At 44.8% G+C, this 22,597-nt stretch overlaps 2 protein-coding genes across 2 annotated transcripts in view; one reads left to right on the forward strand and one right to left on the reverse strand.

Moving 5' to 3' along the window:
* Positions 1-22,597, forward strand: part of LOC144697683 (uncharacterized) — a 672,764-nt gene that overhangs the window by 297,939 nt on the left and 352,228 nt on the right. The window lies entirely within an intron of this gene.
* The window catches only part of LOC144698085 (uncharacterized), a 48,528-nt gene that overhangs the window by 22,866 nt on the left and 3,065 nt on the right, over positions 1-22,597 (reverse strand). The window contains 1 exon segment of the mRNA XM_078570007.1: positions 19,923-20,483. Within this exon segment, the coding sequence (XP_078426133.1) occupies positions 19,923-20,483 (561 nt within the window).

Below are 22,597 nucleotides of genomic sequence, written 5' to 3' on the forward strand. Positions count from 1 at the left end.
GAATAGCAGATGTTAACCTTGTGTCCAAAACTTACTGTGTGGAGATTTAATGAGCGATTGTGAAGGTGGTTTCTCCAAATTTCCCAGGGTTTCTCTCCTTTGTCTCCCTCTCTAAGTTAAACCTGGGATCAGTTTCATTGCTCATCCCAGTTCCTGATGACTAATTAACTCCAATTAAACACTGAGAAGACTGAAGACACTGTTTTCAGTCCCTGCTCCAATCTCCATTTCCCAGATACCAACTCCATCCCTCTCCCTGGGAACAGTCTGAGATTAAACCAGTCTGTTTACAACCTCGGTGTTACACTTGATCTCGAGATGAGTTTCTGACCTCATATCTGTGCCATCACTAAGGTTGCCTGTTTCTACCCCTGTATTATCACCCGAGCTCACTCTGTCTCAGTGAATCTGCTGCTGAAACCCTCATCCCTGCTGTTGTTACTTCCAGACTCGACTATTCCAACACACTCCTGGCTGGTCTCCCACATTTTACCCTCTGTAAAGTTGAAGCCATCCAAATATCTGCCATCTGTGTCTTCACTCGCAGTGAGGCCGTTTCCTCTAACACCCCTCTGCTTCCTGACCTGCCTTGACTCCCGGTCAAGTAGCAACTTGGTTTTAAAATTCTCATTCTTCTTTTCAAATACCTCCAAGGCCTCATTCCTCACTAGCTCTGTAATCTCCTCCAACCCCACAACCCTCTGAGATATCGGCACTGCTCTAATTCTGGCCTTGGCTCCACCGTGCCTTCAGTTCTCTCATCCCCAAGCTCTGAAATTCTCTCCTTACACCTCTCCCTCTGTCTACCACACTTTCCTCCTTCAAGACATTTGAGAATTAATAAAAAGAGACATTCCGTCAAAATTTTCTATCTTGTGCTCATCAGGACAGATGCAAGAACACCAAATTTCAAAGTTATCAGTTGGGTTCGTAATGTGTCTCACTTACACTAGCGGGGAGCTTCATATATTAATACACAGGGACCTGTCCTCTGCAGGCAGAACCAACAAGTCCATGTATAGGGCCTTCTGTTGAATTAAACAAAAGCACAGGCGACAATAGCTCCCTGCTGTATTCTCCATGGCAATGAACAATCAGAACTGACTGGCCAACCAATCAGCACCCTTTTCTCATGCAGAAATATTGTTGCTCCCTTTGAAATTTGGGATTCTTGCATCTGTCCTGATGAGTGCAAGTCGAAAAGCTTTGCCAGCTTGTCTCTTTTTTCAGTAATACTCAAGTTCTGTACAACCAAGCGACGATTTAGGACTTTCCTTAAAACTCTTTGCCCAAGTTTTCTGGTCACCTGTCCTAATATCTCCTTGTGTCTAGATGTGACACTTTGTTTTATAATTTTCCTATGAAGCTCACTGGGATGATTTATGATGTTAATAGAAGTTGTTGTTGTTTCTGACTGTTACCCTGATCTCCTGTTTTACAACAACCCATTGATTTCACACCAAAATCTATCTCTGATTTATTGTCCCTCCTGCGGGTCATTCATCCGGGTCTGCAGCCTCTGTAAATATGGCAGCCACGCACGCATTAGACATTGCCCCTCACAAAGATATTGGTCGCACATGCGCTCTGTCGCTCATTGCCCCGCACCAAGATGGCGATCGTTACCTCGGATTTACTTCCGGAAAAAGGCCTAAGCTGTCGTCTCGCTTCGTGAAACGCGGAAGCAATGGCTCTTATTGAGGGATTGGGGCGGACACCGTGAGTTGAGGAAGCTTCCCCACCAACTCGCCGGCCCTACCCATGTTCACAGGTTTATTTCCGGCTCTGGATCCACACTTGGTCTTTCCAAAACACGCATTTTAAATCCGCTCGCTCAAGCTCTCTAACCGTCTGGCTCCATGTACTGCGCATGCGCCAGCGCATAATGATTGACGGCAGCTGCAGACGAATAGGAAGAGGAAGGCCGAGCGAGATCGGCTGGTCCTCCGACCAATCGAAGTGAATAAGGGGCAGGGCCCAGCTGAGGCGAATCATGCGCAGTACCAAGATCTGGACCAGGATGAAAACGGTCGGGTTGACAGTCCAGCGGGTGAGAAAGGGCCGAGTGCAGGAGAGGAATGGAGCCGGAGGGTGGACTGGGAGGATTCACAAACACCCGGTGTAGGACTCCAAACCCGGATTACAAACTCCCGGAGCCCAGTTTACACCCAGTGTTTGGAAACCCCTTTTACAGGGGGTTAGAAGGGGAGGATTTACACACAGCAAACTCCAACCCAGAGAAATGTTTGTCTCTTAATTTCTATCCTGGACTGACAGGGATGGATTTTTTTATAATCTCCATTTTACAGTATATTAAATAGGTAGGATTTACAAACGAGGAAACTCAAACCAAACATCACATCAAGATCTGACAGAGTCACTCGATTCATCAGGACCTGAATATCATTGGACTTTGACCGTGGAAGGAAAAAGGTTTGTCTGTTCTCTTTGTGGGAAAAGATTTCAGGTATCAGTGTGACTGGAAATGCATGAAGATATTCAAAATACTGCTTAGATCGCATCTCAACCACTGTAATTACAGCACAGGAAGAGGCCATTCAGCCCATTGGGTTTATGCTGACTTTCTGTACAGCAATCCGGTCTGTCACATTCCCCAGCTGTATCCCCAAAGCCCTGCAAGTTTATTTCCCTTATGTGCCGATCCAATCTTTTTAAATCATTGATCATCTCCACTTCCATCCCCCCTCATAGGCAGAGAATTCCGGGTTATTATCACTTGTTGTGTAAAATGTTCCTCCCTGCATTTGCCCTGTATCTATTGTCCTTAACCTTCAATCTGTGTCCCCCTAATCCTTGTACCATCGCCTAATGAAAACAACTTTTTCTTTGTCCACCTTATCTAAACTTGTAACAATCTTGTCCACCTCTTTTAAATCTCCCCTCAACTCTGTAACTCCAAGAAGAACAACTTGAGCTTCTCCAATCTCCCTTTGTAACCGAATTCCCTTTTTCCTGGAACCATTCTGGTAAATCTCCTCCGCATCCTCTCAAGGACCCTCACCCCTTTCCTAAAGTTTGGAGACCAGAACTAGATGCAATACTTTTGTTGTGACCTAACCAGAGCTTTATAACGGGTCAGCTTATTTTCCTGCTTTTGTACACATATTTGTGGATGAAGCCCAAGATCCCATATATTTTGATAACTGCTCTCTCAATTTGCCCTGTAACCCCCAAACGTCTGTGCACATCAACCCCCAGATCCTCCTCTCCCTGCACTCTCTTTGGGACTGTACCATTAAGTATTGCCTCTCCCTATTCCTTCTGCCACTATTCATCATCTCACCTTGAGGGTTGTATTCCCTGGAATTTAGAAGATTAAGGAGGATATTCTCAAAGTTTTCATGATATAAATTGGAAATGGTGTGGTAGATAGAGGGGAAATATTTCCATTGATTGGGGAATCCAGGACTGAGGAACATAGTCTAAAAATTAGAGCCAGACCTTTCACGAGTGAGATTAGGAAAATCTTCTCCAGGTAAAGTTGGGAGAAGTTTGGAATTCTCTTCCTGAATTGGCAGTTTATGCTTGATCAATGTTCAGTTTCAATCTGACTTTGATAGATCTTTGCTAACACAAGGTATAAATCAAGGGACATGAGACAAAGGGTCACAGATCAGCTGTGATCTGATTGCATGGTGGGACAGGCTCGATGGGCTAAATGGCCAACTCCTGGAATCAAAGAAACTTAGAACACAGGAGGAGGCCATTCAACCCTTTGTGCTTGTGCTGTCTCTTTGAAAGAGCAGTCATGTTTAGCCCCACACACCCACTTTCTGTTTGTAACCCTGTAAATTCCTCAATCCCAAATCCCTGTCAACTCCCTTTTAAAATTCCTGGTAGGATCCGGTTGCAGCACTTTTTCAGGTAGAATGTTCCAGATCCTGACAACTCTCTGTTGGTGCAGAAACTGCTGAACTCGATGTTGAGTCTGGAAGGTTGTAAAGTGCCGAATTGAAAAATGAGCTGCTATTCCCCAAGCTCCCATTGAGCTTCATTGGAACAGTGCAGGAGGCCAAGGACAGAGAGGTCAGAGTGGGAGTGGGGCGGAGAATTAAAATGACAAGTGACCGGAAGCTCAGGGTCAAGCTCACAGACTGAACGGAGGTTGTTCCACAAAGTGATCACCCAATCTGTGTTTGGTCTTCCCAATGTAGAGCAGATTGCATTGTGAGCAGTGAATACAGTAACTAAACTGCAAGAAGTACAAATAAATCACTGTTTGGTTTCATCTTTCAAAACCATGAGAACAGCCCGAAGACAAATACTTAATTTGAAGAGTAAAGGTTCCAAAGTAAAGCAAACTGATTGTCAGAATATTAAACTCCAGCCCAGTTACAGGAATTATTAACACCATCAGAAACAAAGCCCAACTGTCAGAATGAAGATGGTTCAGTCCTGGATGTGATTAACAGCAGCAATAACAGCAGAATCCAACCCCTGCAGTCAGTTGTGAACTCATTGGTTTCTCGTAGGTTGGATGATCAATTAAATCCCTTCTCACACGTGGAGCAGGTGAATGGCCTCTCTCCAGTGTGAACTCGCTGGTGTGTGTCCTGCAGGTGATGGTTTTCCCATGCACCAGCTGCCCTTGTATTCTGGGTGCTGTGGGGCTGTGAGTTGGGTTGATTCTGTCAACATTCTGGTTGAGTTACAGATGTACACAGTCCATTTCCCATGCCCCCTCCTTGGCTTCTCTCTTTCTCTCTCTCTCTCTTTCTCTCCTCCCACATAGACCAGTCTTGTGTAGGCCCAGACTGGGTGGCAGGTTCCCTTCCCTGAAGGACATTAGTGAACCTTTTGCGTTTTTATGACAATCCAGCAGTTTTCATGGTCCCACAAATTCCCAGATTCATTCAGCTCAGTTTCACAACCTGCCTTTGTGTTTTTCTGGGTTCTCTCGCCCCCCCGCCCCCTTTTCTGTTTTAACTCAATCTCACAGGGTATTAGAAGGAGAGGATTTGCAGCCGAGAAACTGAAACCAAACATCACATCAGGATCTGAAGGAATCGCCCAAATTATCGTGACCTGAATATCATCGGATTTTGAACATGGAAGGAAAAAGCACCGTTCACAGTGGGGAGAAATCACATGATTGTTGTGTGTGTGGACGAGGCTTCAGCCAATCCTCTGACCTGTTGAAACACGTGCACCGTCACACCTGGGAGAAACTGTGGTAAAGTGGAGATGGTAGGAAGGGATTTAGTTCCCTTTCCAGGCTCGAAACATGTTGGCGCATTCACACTGGGGAGAGGCCAATCACCTGTTCCGAGTGTGGGATTGGATTCACTCAGGTATCCACCCTGGTGACACGCAAGTGAGTTCAAACGCAAGTGAGCACCATTTGGGTGCTCTCACTGCGGGACTGAGTTCAGGCAAGCATCTAAACTCACTGTACGTCAGGGCATTCACAGTGGAGAGAGACCATTCCACTGCTCTGAGTGTGGGAATCAATTCACTCAGTCATTGAGCCTCTTGAAACACCAGCGAGTTCACGAGTAAGAACAGTGATTGAATTTTGCAGCTAATCACATCCAGAACTGAACCATGTTCATTGGGGTCTGTTTCTGCTGATGTTTATAAATTCCAGATAGATATTGGGGCTAATGTTGTGGTCAAAAGTCAAATAAAACAGTTTTGTGTTGAATATAATGATGCTGAGTCTATTAATACAGAGCCACTTCACAAACCTTTCTCAGTGAGACCCCATTGTAATGCCTCCGACTTGGTGTGACCCTAGAGTGAAAATGTGGAGGGTACAGGAGATGTTGAGCGGGGCGGAGACTTCAGACAGACAGTTTGAACAATCATTATTGTACAGAGAACAATTGACACAACTAAATCTGATGGCTGACCCCCTGGATTAGAACATGTTGCAGAAGTGTACTTCCGTCAGTCTCTGTGGTGCAATTGCTTAGCACGTTGAGTGTTAACTGAAAGGTTGGTGAGTTGAGACCATCCAGTAGGTGGGGGGGGGGGGGGAGCTTTCATTGATTTCTCTCCGTCAGCATTCATTTTCACACAATTCCAATTGTTAATGGGTTCATGGGCTGCAAGAAAATATCTCCCAAATGTTCCCAGCTCGACTGTTATCCAGTGAGTTCCCGCACAAACAGTTTTATTTAACGCATTCATTTCAAATATAATGAGAAAACAATTAGAATTACCATGTACCTACCTCTAACCCATTAGAAATCTCTGAAGTTATTGTATTCAGACAAACCCATCAATTCTTCCCTCTTCCTCAGCTCCACAGTGAGTGGGACAGGGAAAAGCAGCAAAGCAGCAATATTCCGGCCCCGCACTCTCCAATCACCCGCTGCCAGCAGAAAGCGGTGACTGCAGCTTCAATCAGCGGGTTACTGCCCATCCTTGGGATGCGACATACTTGAACCCGGGCCAAACCTCCCAATACACCGAGCACAGGCTCAGGAAAACGCAGGTAGATTATATCCCGGTCACTAAACCTCCGAGCTGCATTTACAGAATACCCGAGTGAGTGAGTCATAAATAAAAGTCACACAAACTTTCTAAATCTTTTCACTGTAAAATTCCTTCACTTGGTTGAAAATCTGACTGTTGTGAATCTGAAAATGAGCACCATGGGATTTGTGTTACCGAGTGACTTGTTTTCCATTGTTTGTCCATCAGGTTTGAAATTCAATTTGTTTTTTAAAAATTCGTTCATGGGATGCGGGCATCACTGGCTAAGGCAGCATTTATTGTCCATCCCTATTTGTCCTTGTGTTGAATATTGAAGCAAATCTGATTTCACAATGAGCATACAAAGCAGGTGAGCATTAAATCCAGGGATAAATCTTGAGGAAAATGGATCACAAGATTTGGAAGGAGGTGCAGTTAGGTATTGTGTAAATGCTGCTCGGAAGTTTAGTGATCTCCTTGTGTTTCCCTGAGGCTGGGCTCGGTGTATTGGAAAGCATTGGACCCTTGGACTTCTGGGTGTCAATTTCCTTCTCCACCATTGCATTCAGGCATTAATCTCGCTGCGATAAGGGATGTGAACTTATGTGGGTGCATGCCCGGCTAGCTCAGTTTTTAGAGCATGGAACTAGTAATCTTTGCGTTGTGGGTTTGATTCTCCACGTTGGGCATCATCAGTTTTTTTAAACTTTGCTGCTTCATGGGTGATCCCCAGCTCTCCATTCCTCTGGCAGTGTCACCGCTCAAACCGAGTCTTTCTCCCACCTTGTTAATATCACAGTTGTTGGTTTATGAGTGAAAACTACCCTCTGCTTCACTGGAGGAGTAAGAGACAAATGTGTAGTTGCGGCCTAATGTACAACGAGTGATGACACTTTAAAAGTGGCAAGTCCCACTCAAGCCCCTGTACCAACAAAACTGCTCAGAGTCACAGAATTAGAATAGCCACTTCTTGGGGGACCGATAGCGGCGGGCCCTCGTCAATCAGGATCCAGGCGAGAATGATCTAATGCATAAGATTGTGGGAGAGTATTCGGGAACTCCTCCTGAACCTTATTCACATCAAAACGAGCTGTGATGAAACATTGAAAAGTGTGGGTTTGATTTCTTCGGAGCAGAGGAGGCTGAGGGGAGATTTATTTGAGGTGTATAAAATTATGAGGGGCGGAGATAGAGTGGATAGGAAGGAGCTATTTCCGTGAGCAGAGACATCAATAACCAGGGACATAGATTTAGAAAGAAAGAAATCCTCACAGTTAAATAGCGCCTTTCCACACCACTGGAATCCCAAAATGCTTTCAAGCCAATGAGATATTTTGGAAGTGCATTCACGGTTGTAAAGTAGGAAATGCAGCAAACTCCCACACACAGCAACATCATATTAAGCAGAGAATCTGTTCTTGAGATGTTGATTGAGGGATAAATATTGGACAGGACACGGGACTCTTTGTGAAATAATGACATGGAGTATTTTAAATTCAGCTGAGAGGGCAGAGGGGACCTCAGTTTAAAATCCCAAGGAAACACCTCCACCAGTGCAGGATTCCCTCAGTACTCTGCTGGATGGTTAACTGATTGCTGTGCTCAAGTCTGAGTAATGGGATTTGACGTCAGAACCTTCCAACATAGAGGAGAAAGTGTTACTAACAGAGTCACAGTAAAACCAACAATTCAACTTAACAAAATTAATGGAAGGATTAATGGGGAGTTGGAGAGCAATTTATTTCACTCAGATGTGTCGGGTCTCGAACTCACTGACTGAGCTGTTGGCAGAGGCAGGAACCCCCAGTGGATTAAAGAAAAGAAAACTTGGAAAATGATTTGATCTGACGTAACCTACACAGCTACACACTAAGAGCTAGAACGTGAGATTGAACTGGATTGTTCTTTTATATCATAAATAATAATAATATAAAATCAAAATATTGTGGATCCAGGAAATCTGAAATAAAAACAGAAAATGCTGGAAAAGCTCAGCAGGTCTGACAGCGTCAGTGGACGGAAAAACAGAGTTAACGTTTCTAGTCGGAATGACCCTTCTTCAGATTGTTCTTTTTCTGTCAACATGGACACGATGGATCAAACGACTACTTTCTGGGTTGTAAATATTTCTATGTTTCGGTATTTCAATGTTTAAAAATTGAGAATTTTCCTGCATGATTTGTGTGTATTTGCTCAATAAAATCTCTGTAATGGCGGGGAAGGATTGAGAGTTTTCAGTGTGGGTCAGAAGTCATATGGATCAACAGAGAAGCGACACATTTCAAATCAGAGCAGAAACAGACGACAGGTACAGAATGGCTCTCCCATCTTTTGTTTATTTACTCGTTCCATTACCACAGCTTTTGTCTTGTGTCCTTATCCCTTTTGTTATTTAATCTCTCCTGTATTCACCCAATCACAAGCCTTTTCTTCTGTTCTTTCCCCCTCTCCCTTTCCCTGTTTGCGTTCTTTCCTAAAATCTATTGTATCTCTAACTTATTTTCCAATTTAGTTGAAAGTTCAGTGACCTGAGCCGTTACATGTTTCTCTTCCACAGTCTCGGCCTGACCACTGAGTATTTCCAGAATTTTCTGATTGGGAATCAGGATCACAGCTGGTGGAATTTAAATTCAATGAATCAATCAAAGCGTGTAATTGACAGTCAGTGTCAGCAATGGTGACTAGCATTGCCAGAAAAACCCATTTGGTTCATTATTGCCCTTTAACAATGTTAAAAATTCCATCTTTAAAAGTTGAAAGCATTTCATCCATAATGGTCTTAATGGCAAGACGCTGTTTAAATGGTCCATGCATTGGGGGGAAAAAATCAATTATTCACCTAATTTGCTGAGACTCCATTGAGTTCACATCCAGCGGTAGCGGTTTGTTCTGCTGGTAATTACTTTCAGGACAGAACTAGGGTGCAGGGCCTGTTCACTTTGGTTTATCGATCAAGGGATTTAATAATATTATATCCTTCCGCTATGGCTCCATCGTAATCAAATCCCAAAACATTATCTATTCAACACGATCGCCTTTGCATGGCGGGACCATTACCCAGCATTCAGAGCGACACGGAATGTGCCCTATCCTCACTGCAGGGGCGGCTACGCATGCGCCGTGGCTTGGCTTGAATGGAGCATGCGCAGCGAGTGCTGCAGCTGCGGGGTTTGTCGTCAACTCGGCTCCACAACGAGTGAGAAATAACCGACTGTAGGAGGGTAATGGAGGCGGCGGAGTGGGTGTGGCGGGTTCATGAACACCCAGTGGAGGCCCCAAACCCACAGTAGGAATGTACAGGTCCCACGTTTGCTGCAAATCCGGCGGCAACTGCGGGACCTCGTCCGCCTCTCACATTTCCGCATTTATAAGGGTAAATGTGCAGCAGGGCGCATGCGCGGTCATCCTGGTCCAGGTAGCAGGAGGAGAGAATGTTGTGCATTCTATCCTGGACTGCCAGGGATGGATTTTGGAAACTCCTTTTACAGGGGATTAGAAGGGGAGGATTTACACACAGCAAACTCAAACCAAGAGAAATGTTTGTCTCACCTCAATTTCAATCCTGGACTGACAGAGATGGCTATTCTAAATTTCTATTACAGGATATGAGAAGGGGCAGATTAACAGACAGGAAACTCAATTCAAGAATCACATCAAGAACTGAAACATTCACTCCGTTCATTGGGACCTGACTATCATCAGCATTTGAATGTGGAAGGAATAAGGTTTGTCTGTTCTGTCTGTGGGAAATGATTTCAATTATCACAGGGAATGGAAAAGACAGAGGGAGAAACTGTTGAGGGATTTGAAAACAAGGATGAGAATTTTAAAATTGAGGTGTTGCTTCACCGGGAGCCTGTATAGGTCAATGAGCAGAGTGGTGGTGGGGGTGGGGGGTGGGGGGAAGAGACATTGTGAGTGAGACTTACTTATGATTTTGAATACATCTTCAAATCTGAGGGGTCTGGACAGGGTAGAGAGGGAGAAACTGTTCCCATTGGTAGAAGGATCGAGAAGGAGAGGGCACAGATTTAAGAAAACTGAATCAATGTAGACATGAGGAGAAGCTTTTTCACACAGCGAGTGGTTAAGATGTGCTGTCTGAGAGTGTGGTGAGGGCAGCTTCACTTGAGGTATTCAAGTGGAAATTGGATGATGTCTGAAGAGGAAGAATGTGCAGGGTTACAGGGAGAAAGTGGGGGAATGGCACTCAGTGAATTGCTCATTTGGAGAGCTGGTACAAACAGGAAGGGCCAAATGGTCATCTTCACTGCCCATACAATTCTGTGACTCTGTGATACAGAGAGTGAAGTTTTGGATGATCTCAGGTTTATGGAGTTTGAATGTGGGAGGCCGGATAGGAAAGTGTCAGCAGAGTCATGTCTCGAGGGAACAAAGGAATGGATGAGAGTTTCCGAAATGGTTGAGCTGAGGCAGAGGCAAAGCCGGGCGATGTTACTGAGGTGGATCCACCCAATCACAGGCCTTTGCTTTTGTTCTTCCCTCACAATCCCACTTTCATTGACTCAAAACTTATTACATTTCTATCTTTCCACAGTTCTGAGGAAGATTCATCACAACCTGAAACATTAACTCTCATTCTCTCCACAGATGCTGCCTGACCTGCTGAGTATTTCCAACATTTTCTGTTTTTATTACTGAGGTGGAAATAGGCGGCCTTGGTGATGATGTGGGTATGTGGGTGGAAGCTCATCTTGGGGTGAAATATTTCACCATGTTTGTGAACAGTCTGGTTGTCAGGGAGAGGGATGGAATCGTTGGCTCGGGATTGAGTTTGTAGTGGGGCCTGAAGATAATGGCTTCAGTCTTCCCAATATTTAAATGGAGGAAATTTCTGCTCATCCAGTACTGGATGTCAGACAAGTCAGGAGGGTGTGTGACTTGGAGGGGAACTTGGAGGTGATAGCGTTCACATACACCTGCTACCCTTGTCCTTCCAGGTCGGGCTGAGGATCCTTTTTCTTATCACGGGCCATTCACACATAGACAAAATCAGTTGTGGGCCACACACACATAAAAATTAACATTGTGGCTAGAGCTTTAGTACATAGAACTGCATTGTCAACTTGTCATCTGCTGATTTGGAGCTCTTCCCACAGAACAGCAACCACAGCCAAACATAATGTTTCTCAGCGTACCTGGTGCCATCCTTTTGTCTAAATTGGACGGCGAGTTTCCTAACCCAGGAGTCTAACACTGTCCTAAAGTTCACCTGGGACTTCATTGTTTTCCCGCAGCATCGTGGTCAGTTACAGAGACAAACGAGCAGCCGTGCTGTCATGATGAGTTTGTACAGATCTCACTAAAAATAGAGACTGAGACAGCAAGAAAACAAAGTCATTTTGGCAATAGAGAGATCTGGTGCTGTGTTCAGACTCTACACAAAACATCGGAGCAAATTTTAATTTTAGAACTCTTGCTGCGGGCCGGATAAAATTGAGCAACGGGCCAGATCCAGCCCACGGGCCGTGGATTCCCCACCCCTGCGAAAGGTGGAGGTTTCGTCATAGCTCTGGTTGGGTTTTAGGCAAATAAAATCCCTCTCATTTCCTGCCTGCTGCTCCGATCTCTCTTTCTCTTTCTCGCTCTCTCTCTCTCTCTCTGGCTTTGTCTCTCTTTCTCTTTCTCTCTCTCTGTGTTTCGCTCTCTTCGCATAGAGGCCAGAGTCCTGTGTCATCAGTGAACCAGTTGGGTTTTTATGACAATCCAGCAGTTTTCATGGTCACTTTTTCCTCGTGCCGGCCCCACAAATTCCCAGATTCATTCAGCTCAATTTCACAACCTGCCTTTGTGTTTTTGTGGGTTCTCTCTCACTCCCTTTTTTCTGTTTTAAATCAATTTCACAGGGTATTAGAGGGGAAGAACTTGCAGTCAAGGAACTCAAACATCACCTCAAGATCTGACAAAATTGCCCAATTTATCGTCATCTTAATATCTTCAGATTTTGAACATGGAAGGAAAAAGAACCATTCACAGTGGCAAGAAACCGTGGGAATGTGGGGACTGTGGGAAAGGATTCACTCGGTTATCTCAACTGCTGACACACCAGCGACTTCACACTGACGAGAGACCTTATAAATGCCCAGACTGCGGGAAGTGCTACAAAAGTTCCGGGAACCTGATGTCCCATCAACGTGTTCACACTGACGAGAGACCATTCAGGTGCACTCACTGTGGGACTGGGTTCAGGGAATTATCTCAACTCTCTGTACACCAGTGAGTTCACATTAGGGAGAGGCCATTTACCTGCTCCTTGTGTGGGAAGAGATTCACTCAATTATTCCATGTGCTGAGACATGAGAGAGTTCACACTGGGGAGAGACCTTATAAATGCCCAGGCTGTGGGATATGCTATAAAAGTTCCGGGGAACTGATGTCCCATCAACGTGTTCACACTGACAAGAGACCATTCAGGTGCTCGAACTGTGGGGCTGGGTTCATGCTATCAGCAGAATTCACTGTACACCAGTGAGTTCACACTGGGGAATGGCCGTTCACCTGCTTTGAATGTGGGAAGGGATTCATTCGGTCATCCCACCTGCTGACACACCAGCGAGTTCACACTGGGGAGAGGCCTTTCACCTGCTTTGAATGTGGGAAGGGATTCGCTCAGTCATCCACTCTGGTGTATCACCAGCGAGTTCACACTGGAGAGAGGCCATTCACCTGCTCCGAGTGTGGGAAGAGATTCACTCAGTCATCCCACCTGCAGAATCACCAGTGAGTTCACAAGTAACTACAATGATTGTATTTTGCTGTTAATCACATCCAGGGTTGAACTATGTTCACAGGTGTCTGTTTCTGCTGATGTTAATAAACTCCAGCCCAGTATAGGATTAACGTTCTGGATAAAAGTCAAATAAATCAGCCTTGTGTTGAACACACTGTGTTAAATCTTTTAATATCTTGAGCACAAGTTAGTTCCTTTTGAAGGGCTCTCCCTCTCTCCTGTCTCCTCCATCCTCATTTCCTACAACAAGTGTGAGGAGCTCATGGAGCTTCTTTGTCACTAAGATTGAGACAATCTGATCAGCTGCCTCTGCTGCTTCCCTCCCTTCCACTAGCCCACCGGGACAAACTGTCTCTCAAATCCCCCCTTTTTTGAGCCCTGAATGCACATCTTTCTCCAGTTTCTCTCCCATCTCCCCTCATGACCTCTCAGTGTTCATCTTGTCCATGAGATCCACCTTCTGCTTCCTTGACCCTATTCTCACTAAACCGCTGACCATCCAACTTCTCCATGTTAGCTGATATTGTTAACGGTTCTCTCTCTCCTGGTACTGCCCATCTCTCCTGCAAATCTGCCATCATCACCTGTCCTCAATAAAACCAACACTTGACCCCACTATCCGATTAAACTCCCGCTCCAGCTCCAACCTCCTTTCGCTCTCCAAAGACCTGATCACCTCCCAAATCCATGTCCACATTTCCCAGAACTCCATGTTTAAATCCCTCCAATAAGATCTCTGTCCCTGTCACGGGATCGAAATAGCTCTTCCCAAAGTCACCAATGACACCCGATGTGAATGTGACAAAGAAAAACTCCCTCATTGTCCTTCTCGGCCTGTCTGCAGCCTCTAACAACGTGGACCAAACAGTCCTCCTCCAATGCCTCTGCACTGGTGGCCAGCTGGGTGGGACATGATGAAACAATGTACAAACAATTCAAGGACTGACTGACTTCAAGAAATAACCGGGCAGACAGAGAATGTCATCGTTAGAACAAGGAGAGTCCCTGGTTTCAGTGAATGAACCATGTGTGAATCTGCGGATTGCCACGGTCTCTGAGTGATATTCATGCGTTAATATCGTATAATCTGTCTAATGTTTGCAAACACCAGATGGCCATGACTAACACAAGAAAGAATGTAGCAACCAAGATAAGTCCTTTGTTTATACCATACTATAAAAGCGGGGAACTTCCAGTCGAATTTGACTGAGTGAATCCTTTCCCACACTCAAAGCAGGTGAACGGTCTCTCCCCGGTGTGAACTTGCTGGTGTTTCAGGAGGTTAGATGACTGAGTAAATTCCTTCCCACACACGGAGCAGGTGAAAGGCCTCTCCTCAGTGTGAATTCGCTGGTGTGAAATAAGATTAGCTGATCGCCTGAACCCAGTCCCACAGTGAGAGCACCTAAACGGTCTCTCGTCAGTGTGAACATGTTGATGGGACATCAGTTCCCAGGAGCTTTTGGAGCACTTCCTGCAGTCTGGACATTTAAAAGGTCTCTCCTCACTGTGAATTCGCTGGTGTTTCAGTAAGTAGGATGAATGAGTGAATCCCTTCCCACACTCGGAGCAGATGAACGGTCTCTCTGCTGTTTGACTGCACCGATGTCTTTCCATGCAATTAAATCCTTCCCACAGTCCCCACATTTCCACAGTTTCTCCTTGTTGGTACTGCATTTATGTCCTGCCAGGTCAGATGATTGGCTGAAGCCTCATCCACACACTGAACACGTGTATGGTTTCTCCCCACTGTGAACGATGCTTTTTCCTTCCATGTTAAAAATCCAATGATATTCAGGCTATGATAAACTGTGCAACGCCATCAGATCCTGATGTGATGTTTGGTTTCAGTTTCCTGACTGCAAATCCTCTCCTTCTAATACCCTGTGGAATTGATTTAAAACAGAAAGAGGGAGTGAGAGAGAACCCACATAGGCAGGTTGTTAAACTGAGCTGAATGGATCTGGTAATTTGTGGGGCCGGCACAAGGGAAAAGTGATCACGAAAGATGCTGGATTATATTAAAAACTCAACTGGTTCACTAAGGTCCACCAGAGAAAGGACCTTCTACACAGTCTGTGCCCATAAATTTCAAAATTGTGCCTGAACACCAAGGTCTAGGTCATAGGAGCAGGAGTCCTAACACTGACTCCTGGGGAAATCCAGTTTCAACCTTCCTCCATTCTGAAAAATCATTACTCTCTGTTTCCTGTCACTCAGCCAATTTTGTACCCATGTTGCTGCTGCCCATTTTGTTCTATGAGCTATAACTTTGCTCACAAGTCTGTTATGTGGCACTTCACCTAATGCCATTTGGAAGACCATGTACACCACATTAACAGCATTACCCTCATCAACCACACTGGTAACTCTTGAAAAACCTTAAGCAAGTTAGTTTAACATGATTTTCCCTTAACAAACTTGTGCTGGCTTTCCTGAATTAGCCCACATTTGCTTAAGTGACTATTAATTTTGTCCAGAATTATCCCCCCCAAGGTTAAACTGACTGGTCTGGTAGTTGCTGGGCTTATCATTACACCCTTTTTGAACAAAGGTGTATGATTTGCAATTCTTCTGTCCTCTGTCACCACTCATGGGTCTGAAGGAGATTGGAATAATATGGTCAGTGCCTCCACAATTTCCACTCTGAATTCCCTCAGTATCCTTGGATACATCTCATCCAATCCTGGTGCCTTGTCAACTTTATCAGACAGCCTATATAATACCTTCTCCTTATCGATATTAAACACCACAAATGTTTGAACTACCTCCTCTTTAACCATGACCTGTGCAGCATCATCTTCTTTGGTAAAGACAGATGCAAAATATTCATTTATACCCCATCCATGCCCCCTGTCCCAATGGGTAAATCACCTTTTTTTAAATCCCTTATCAGCCCCTTTCTCCTTTTACCGGCCTGTTACTAGGTATCAGCCAGAAAAGGTGTTTTGATTTCCTTCCATGTTAGCTGCCAGTCTCTTCTCATACTCTCTCTTTGCTTCTCTTACTTTCTTTTTCCAATTCCTCTCTGAATATTCTTTCTTTATCCTGTCTCTCGGTTGTATTAGCCACCTGATATCTCTGTTAGCAGAATTATTCATCTTCATCTTAATCTCTTCTGTTATTTAGTGAGCTGTGAATGTTAACCACACCTTCCTCATTTGTGAAAATATGTCTTTACTGTGTCTGATCTATTTCCTCTTTAAGGCAGCCCATTCCTCAATTACAGTTTTTCCTGCCAACCTTTGATTCCACTTTACTGGGTCAGATCCATTCTCACCTTACTGAAGTTGGCTTTCCTCAGTTAATTAATCTTTCTCCTACAAGTAACCTTTGCCCACAGACAGACAGGCCAACTGTTTACCTTCCAGATTTAAAGGCCGATGATATTCAAGTCCTCACGAATCGAGTGACTCTGCCAGAATTGAATTGATATTCGATTTGAGTTTCCCATCTGTCAACCCTTAACTTCTAAGATCCAGTAAAAGAAATTTACAAAAGCACTAACCGTCACTCCAAGATAGAAATTGAGACGAGACAAACATTACTCTTGGTCTGAGTTTGTTGTGTGTAAATCCTCCCCTTCTTAACCCCTGTAAAAGGAGTTTCCAAAATCCATCCCTGTCAGTCCAGGATAGAAATGCGCAACATCCTCTCCTCCTGCTACCTGGACCAGGATGGCCGCGCATGCGCCCAGCTGCACATTGCCCCTGTGAAGATGGCGGTTGTTAACTCGGGCCTGTCTCCGAGAGGAGACGCGGGTCAGAGTTGTCTTATTCAAGATTTAAGACCTTCACAGGGTCTTCATGAAGCCTCCCCGCCCACTCCGCCGCCTCCATCCCTCCCCCACTCACCGGCTCCTTTTACTCGCCTGTGTTCGCCACTTCTCAGCGTCGTCCACCAGCTCCAGGTACCGATGGTACTGCGCATGCTCCAGTCAGAGATCGCAATGCGCATGTACCAGACACTTCCAGCTACTTCGCCTGCGCCAGGGCCGCCTGTCGTGAGGATAGAGCACATTCTGCCCCCACTGAATCCTGGGTAAACATACCGCCATTGAAAGGCCTTTTCTGATAAGATAATTATGTTTTATGATCCGATGATGATTGGCGCCATAGGGCCAATATATAAAATTATGAATATTGATATGGCAACCATAGTGCACGGCCCCTCCACCATAGTTCTGTCCTGGGTGTAATTAACAACAAAACAAACCCTGACAGTTAGATCTGAACTCACTGGAGTCTCAGCAGCGGCGCAGACAAGTGATTTTTCTTCCCATATTCTGACTACTGAAACTCTGTCTTGTCAGTTGGAATGTAGCAATTGTGGATCTAATCCTTTGACCTTCTAAAACTGGAGTGTTAGCAGGTAGGCAGTGAGCAAAAGGTTGCACAAATGAAGTATCTGAATGGTCTCCCACAGGTATGACTGTGCTTCTGTGTCAGAAAATGGTTTAACAAGGTGAATCCATTTCCACATTCAGCTGGTGTGATTTCATGGTGTGATTTTGCAACATGAGTTTCAGCTCACACTGAGATCTCAAACCCTTCTAAGAATGTGCTCTACATTCTCAACCACAGTTAGAGAAAGGTGGTGCTATAAATCTGAAATAAAAAAACAAAATATTGGAATTTTCAGCAGATCTGTGGAGAGTGAAAGATGTATTTAAATTTCAGGGCTGTGACTTTCCATCAGAACTGCACTGCATCAGTGAGCAGACTTGAAAAGTTAACTCTATTTCTCAATTCACAGATTCTCCTGGATGTGCTGAGTATTCCCATGATTTTCTGCTTTGATCTCTGATTGAAGAAGTTGCATATGAATTGTGCATTAGATTTATTGATGACTAACGTATATTTATTCTCAACCATCTACAAGTGGAAAACTCTTCCACTTGTCAACCCCTTTCATTATCTTAAAGGCCTCAGTCAAGTCATCCCTCACTTTCTTTTCCAGAGAAAAACTTTTCAATCTGTTAAATCTTTGTGAATTTGACATATTTTCAAATTCTGGCATCATTCCAGTAAATCTTTTTTGCACCATCCCCAGTGCTTCGCTCCTTCCTATAATATGGAGGCAGAGCTAATCTGAGCATCAAAGTCACATTGTCCCAAATTCCTGTATGTTGTAAGGATCATTATGGCAGTGGGAGAGGGGACTGTGGTTTCGAGCTGTTATTCACCATCCCCTGTTTCAGCCATTCTCCCATTAGCTGAAAATAAGATTAGATGAAATGAGCAGATCTCATGAGCCAGTCTGTGACATTATGAATCAATTACAAAGTTGTCTCTCAGCCTTACAGTGAAGCAGAGGGTATTTTTCATTTTAAATTTGCTAATTAAACCATTAAGAATACCTGTCAGAGAATGACTAGATTTCAGCATGGGGCCAGTGTAAAGCTCATTTAACATGATTACCAAGCAGTGAAGAGGTGAATTTGTAATTCACATGCACCTTGTTTGTGCATTTCCCAGATTAATAGTTGCACTGAGTCTGTTGTTCTCCATCTTGATATGGTCAAGATCGAAATCTATAAATATTTGGGCACTAAGGGATATGGTGATAGGATGGGAAAGTGGAGTTGAGCTGGAAGAACATTTAATGGTGGAGCAGGCTCAAGGGGCCTTTTAGTCCAACCCTGCTCCTATTTCTTGTGTTCTTATGAACATCAGTGTGAATCATTTCCATTCAAGCACAGCAGATGCAGCAGCACCCATCCACCTCCTCCCCTCCCTCATTCCAGGGCCCAAAACACTTTCCAAGGGGCACAGTGATTTACTGGTACTTCTTGCTATTCAGTATTGTCTATTCACTGACCACAGTACGGTTTTCTCTACATTGAGGAGATTAAATCCCAATTGGGTAACTGCTTTGTGGAACATCACCTTTCAGTCTCCAAGTGTGACCCTGAGGTCCTAGTCATTTACCAGTTTAATCTCCACCCACTCCCACTCTGACCTCGGCCTCCTGCACTGTTCCAATGAAGCTCAATGGAAGCTCGAGGAACATCAGCCCATCTTTCATTGGACACTTTACATCCTTCTGGACTCAACATTCATTTTGATAATTTCAGATCACAACCACTGCTCCCATTTTTTCTGACAGTAGGTGCTGGTAATGGTTCTTCTTTTACCATTTATCCCTCCTCTGGGCCTGTGTTGTTTCTCCACTTGTCCCATTAGTTTATTTCCTTGTCTCATTATCACCCAATGCTGCCTTGCACCATCATCTCCTTTGTCATTTAATCACGAGTTCAAGCTCGGACAAGGGGGATCTTTAGAGATAGTTTGTCCCGGTGGGCTAGAGGAAGGGAGGGAAGCAGCAGAGGCAGCTGATCAGATTGTCTCAATCTTAGTGACAAAGAAGCTCCATGAGCTCCTCACACTTGTTGCTGGCGGTGAGGATGGAGGAGACAGGGGAGAGGGAGAGCCCTTAAAAAGGAACTAACTTGTGCTAGAAATATCAAAACGACTCAACTGTTCATCGCAAAGCTGATTTATTCCAATTTTATACAGAATCTGTAACTGGGCTGGAGTTTATTATCAAAAAGGAACTAACTTGTTAAAAATAGTAAAAAAGGTTCAACGCATTGTGTTTAACACAATGCTGATTTATTTGACTTTTATCTAACTGGGCTGGAGTTTATTAGTGTCTACAGAAACACACTATAATGAACATACTTCAGTCCTGAATGTTATTAAGAGCAAAATCCCATCACGACAGTTACTTGTGAACTCTCTGGTGTCTCAGCTGGTGGGATGACCGACTGAATCCCTTCCCACATTCCGAGCAGGTAAATGGCCTCTCTCCAGTGTGAACTCTTTGGTGCAGCAGCAGGCTGGATGACTGACTGAATCCCTTCCCACATTCGGAGCAGGTAAATGGCCTCTCTCCAGTGTGAACTCTCTGGTGCAGCAGCAGGTTGGATGACTGACTGAATCCCTTCCCACATTCAGAGCAGGTAAATGGCCTCTCTCCAGTGTGAACTCTCTGGTGTCTTAGCCAATTGGATGACTGAATGAATCCCTTCCCACATTCGGAGCAGGTAAATGGCCTCTCTCCAGTGTGAACTCTCTGGTGTCTTAGCCAGTCAGATGACTGACTGACTCCCTTCCCACATTCAGAGCAGGTAAATGGCCTCTCTCCAGTGTGAACTCTCTGGTGTCTCAGCAGGCCGGATGACTGACTGAATCCCTTCCCACATTCGTAGCAGGTAAATGGCCTCTCTCCAGTGTGAACTCTCTGGTGCAGCAGCAGGTTGGATGACTGAGTGAATCCCTTCCCACACCTGGAACAGGTGAACGGTCTCTCTCCAGTGTGGACTCGCTGGTGTGCGATGAGATGAGATGATCGTCTGAACCCAGTCCCACAGTGAGAGCACCTGAACGGTCTCTCATCATTGTGAACACGTTGATGGGACTTTAGTTCCACAGAACTTTTGAAGCACGTCTCACACTGTGGGCATTTAAAAGGTCTCTCATCTGTGTTAACTCGCTGGTGTCCCATGAGGTTGGCTAATTGAGTGAATCCCTTCCCACGCTCAGAGCAAGTGAATGGTCTCTCCCCAGTGTGAGTGCACCAATGAGTTCCCAGTTCCAATGGGGATTTGAATCTCTTCCCACAGTCCCCACATTTCCATGGTTTCTCTCCATTGTGACTGCATTTATGCTCCGTCAGGTCAGATGATCGGCTGAAGCCTTCTCCACACACAGAACACGTGTATGGTTTCTCCCCACTGTGAACGGTGCTTTTTCCTTCCATGTTCACAATCTGAAGATACTCAGTTTAAGATAAATTAGGCGACTCCGTCAGATCCTGATGTGATGTTTGGTTTCAGTTTCCCGACTGCAAATCCTCCCCCTCTAATACCCTGTGGAATTGATTTAAAACAGAAAAGGGGGAGTGAGAGAGAACCCACAAAAACACAAAGGCAGGTTGAGAAATTGAGCTGAATGAATCTGGGAATTTGTGGGGCCAGCACGAGGAAAAGTGAGCATGAAAACTGCTGGATCGTGATAAAAACCCAACTGGTTCACTAATGTCCATCAGGGGAGGGAACCTGCCACCCGGTCTGGGCCAACACAAGACTCTGGCCTCCATAAGAACATAGGAAATAGGAAAAAGAGAAGTCCTAACACCCCGCCAAGCCTGCTCCACCATTCAATATGACCGTGGCTGATCTTGGACTTCAACTCCACTTTCCCGCCCACTCCCCATATCCCTCGACTCCCTGAGACACCAAAAATCTCTCCATCTCAGCCAGAAATATATTCAATGATGGAGAGAGAAGGGGAGAGAGGAGTGGGAGAGACAGAGAGAGAAGGTTACTAAACTAAGCACAGGATGTCAATAAACAGAATTCAAGTGCATGGGATTGGGGTAATATCCTGTTATAGATTGAGAATTGGTGAACAGACAGAAAACAGAGAGTTGGAATAAATGTCTCATTCTCAGGATGACAGGCAGTTATTTGTGGGATACTACAAGGATCAGTGCTTGGCCAACAGCCATTCACAAATTATACAAATGAGTTGAAGGCACTCATTTAAGCAGCAACTAAATTTTCACATTCTCATCCTTGTTTTCCTTCATGGTTGTGATCATTCCTATCTCTGTAACCTCCTCCAGCCTCACAATCCCCCCCGAGATATCTGTTCTTCTCAAATTCGATAATTACTGATTTTAATAATTCCATCACTGGTTGCCATTCTGTCAGTTTCCAAGACTCTAGAATTCCCTCCTTAAACCTCTCGGCCTCTCTACCTCATTTGCATCCTTTAAGATATTCCTTCAGACCGACCTCTTTGACCAAATTATTGGCCACCTGCCCGAGTATCTCCTTGGTTTCTAACATTTCCGTGAAATGTCTTGGTAAACTATATAACAATAAATGTGCGATATAAACACAAATTGTTGTTGTTGATTAGGAGATATATCAATGTCCCTTCCTCATCGCTGGGTGAATAACCTGCAGCTCCTTACCTACCAGCATTGTGCGAGCACCGTCACCACACGGACTTAATTAGTAATGGGTTGAAAGGTTATGGGGAGAGGGAGGGAAATTGGAGTTGAGGCCAAAATGAGATCAGCCATGATCATAATGAATGGCGGGGCAGGCTCAAGGGGCTGAATTGCCCACTCCTGCTCCTAGTTCTTATGTTCAAGGATCTATGGACATGCACACCAAGGGTCTGTACTTCCTCGGGTCCTACCATTCATCATGTACTCCTTGCCTAGTTACTCCTCCCAAAATGCATCACCTCACACTTTTTGGGATTAAATTCCATTTTCCACTATTCTGCCCATCTGACCAGCCCGTCTATATCGTCCTGTTGTCTAAGGGTTTCCTCCTCGCTATTTACCACACTAGTGATTTTTTTGTGTTACCTGTGAACTTACTGA

This window comes from Cetorhinus maximus, chromosome 23 (genome assembly GCF_964194155.1).
Source record: "Cetorhinus maximus chromosome 23, sCetMax3.hap1.1, whole genome shotgun sequence".
Classification (NCBI taxonomy): domain Eukaryota; kingdom Metazoa; phylum Chordata; class Chondrichthyes; order Lamniformes; family Cetorhinidae; genus Cetorhinus; species Cetorhinus maximus.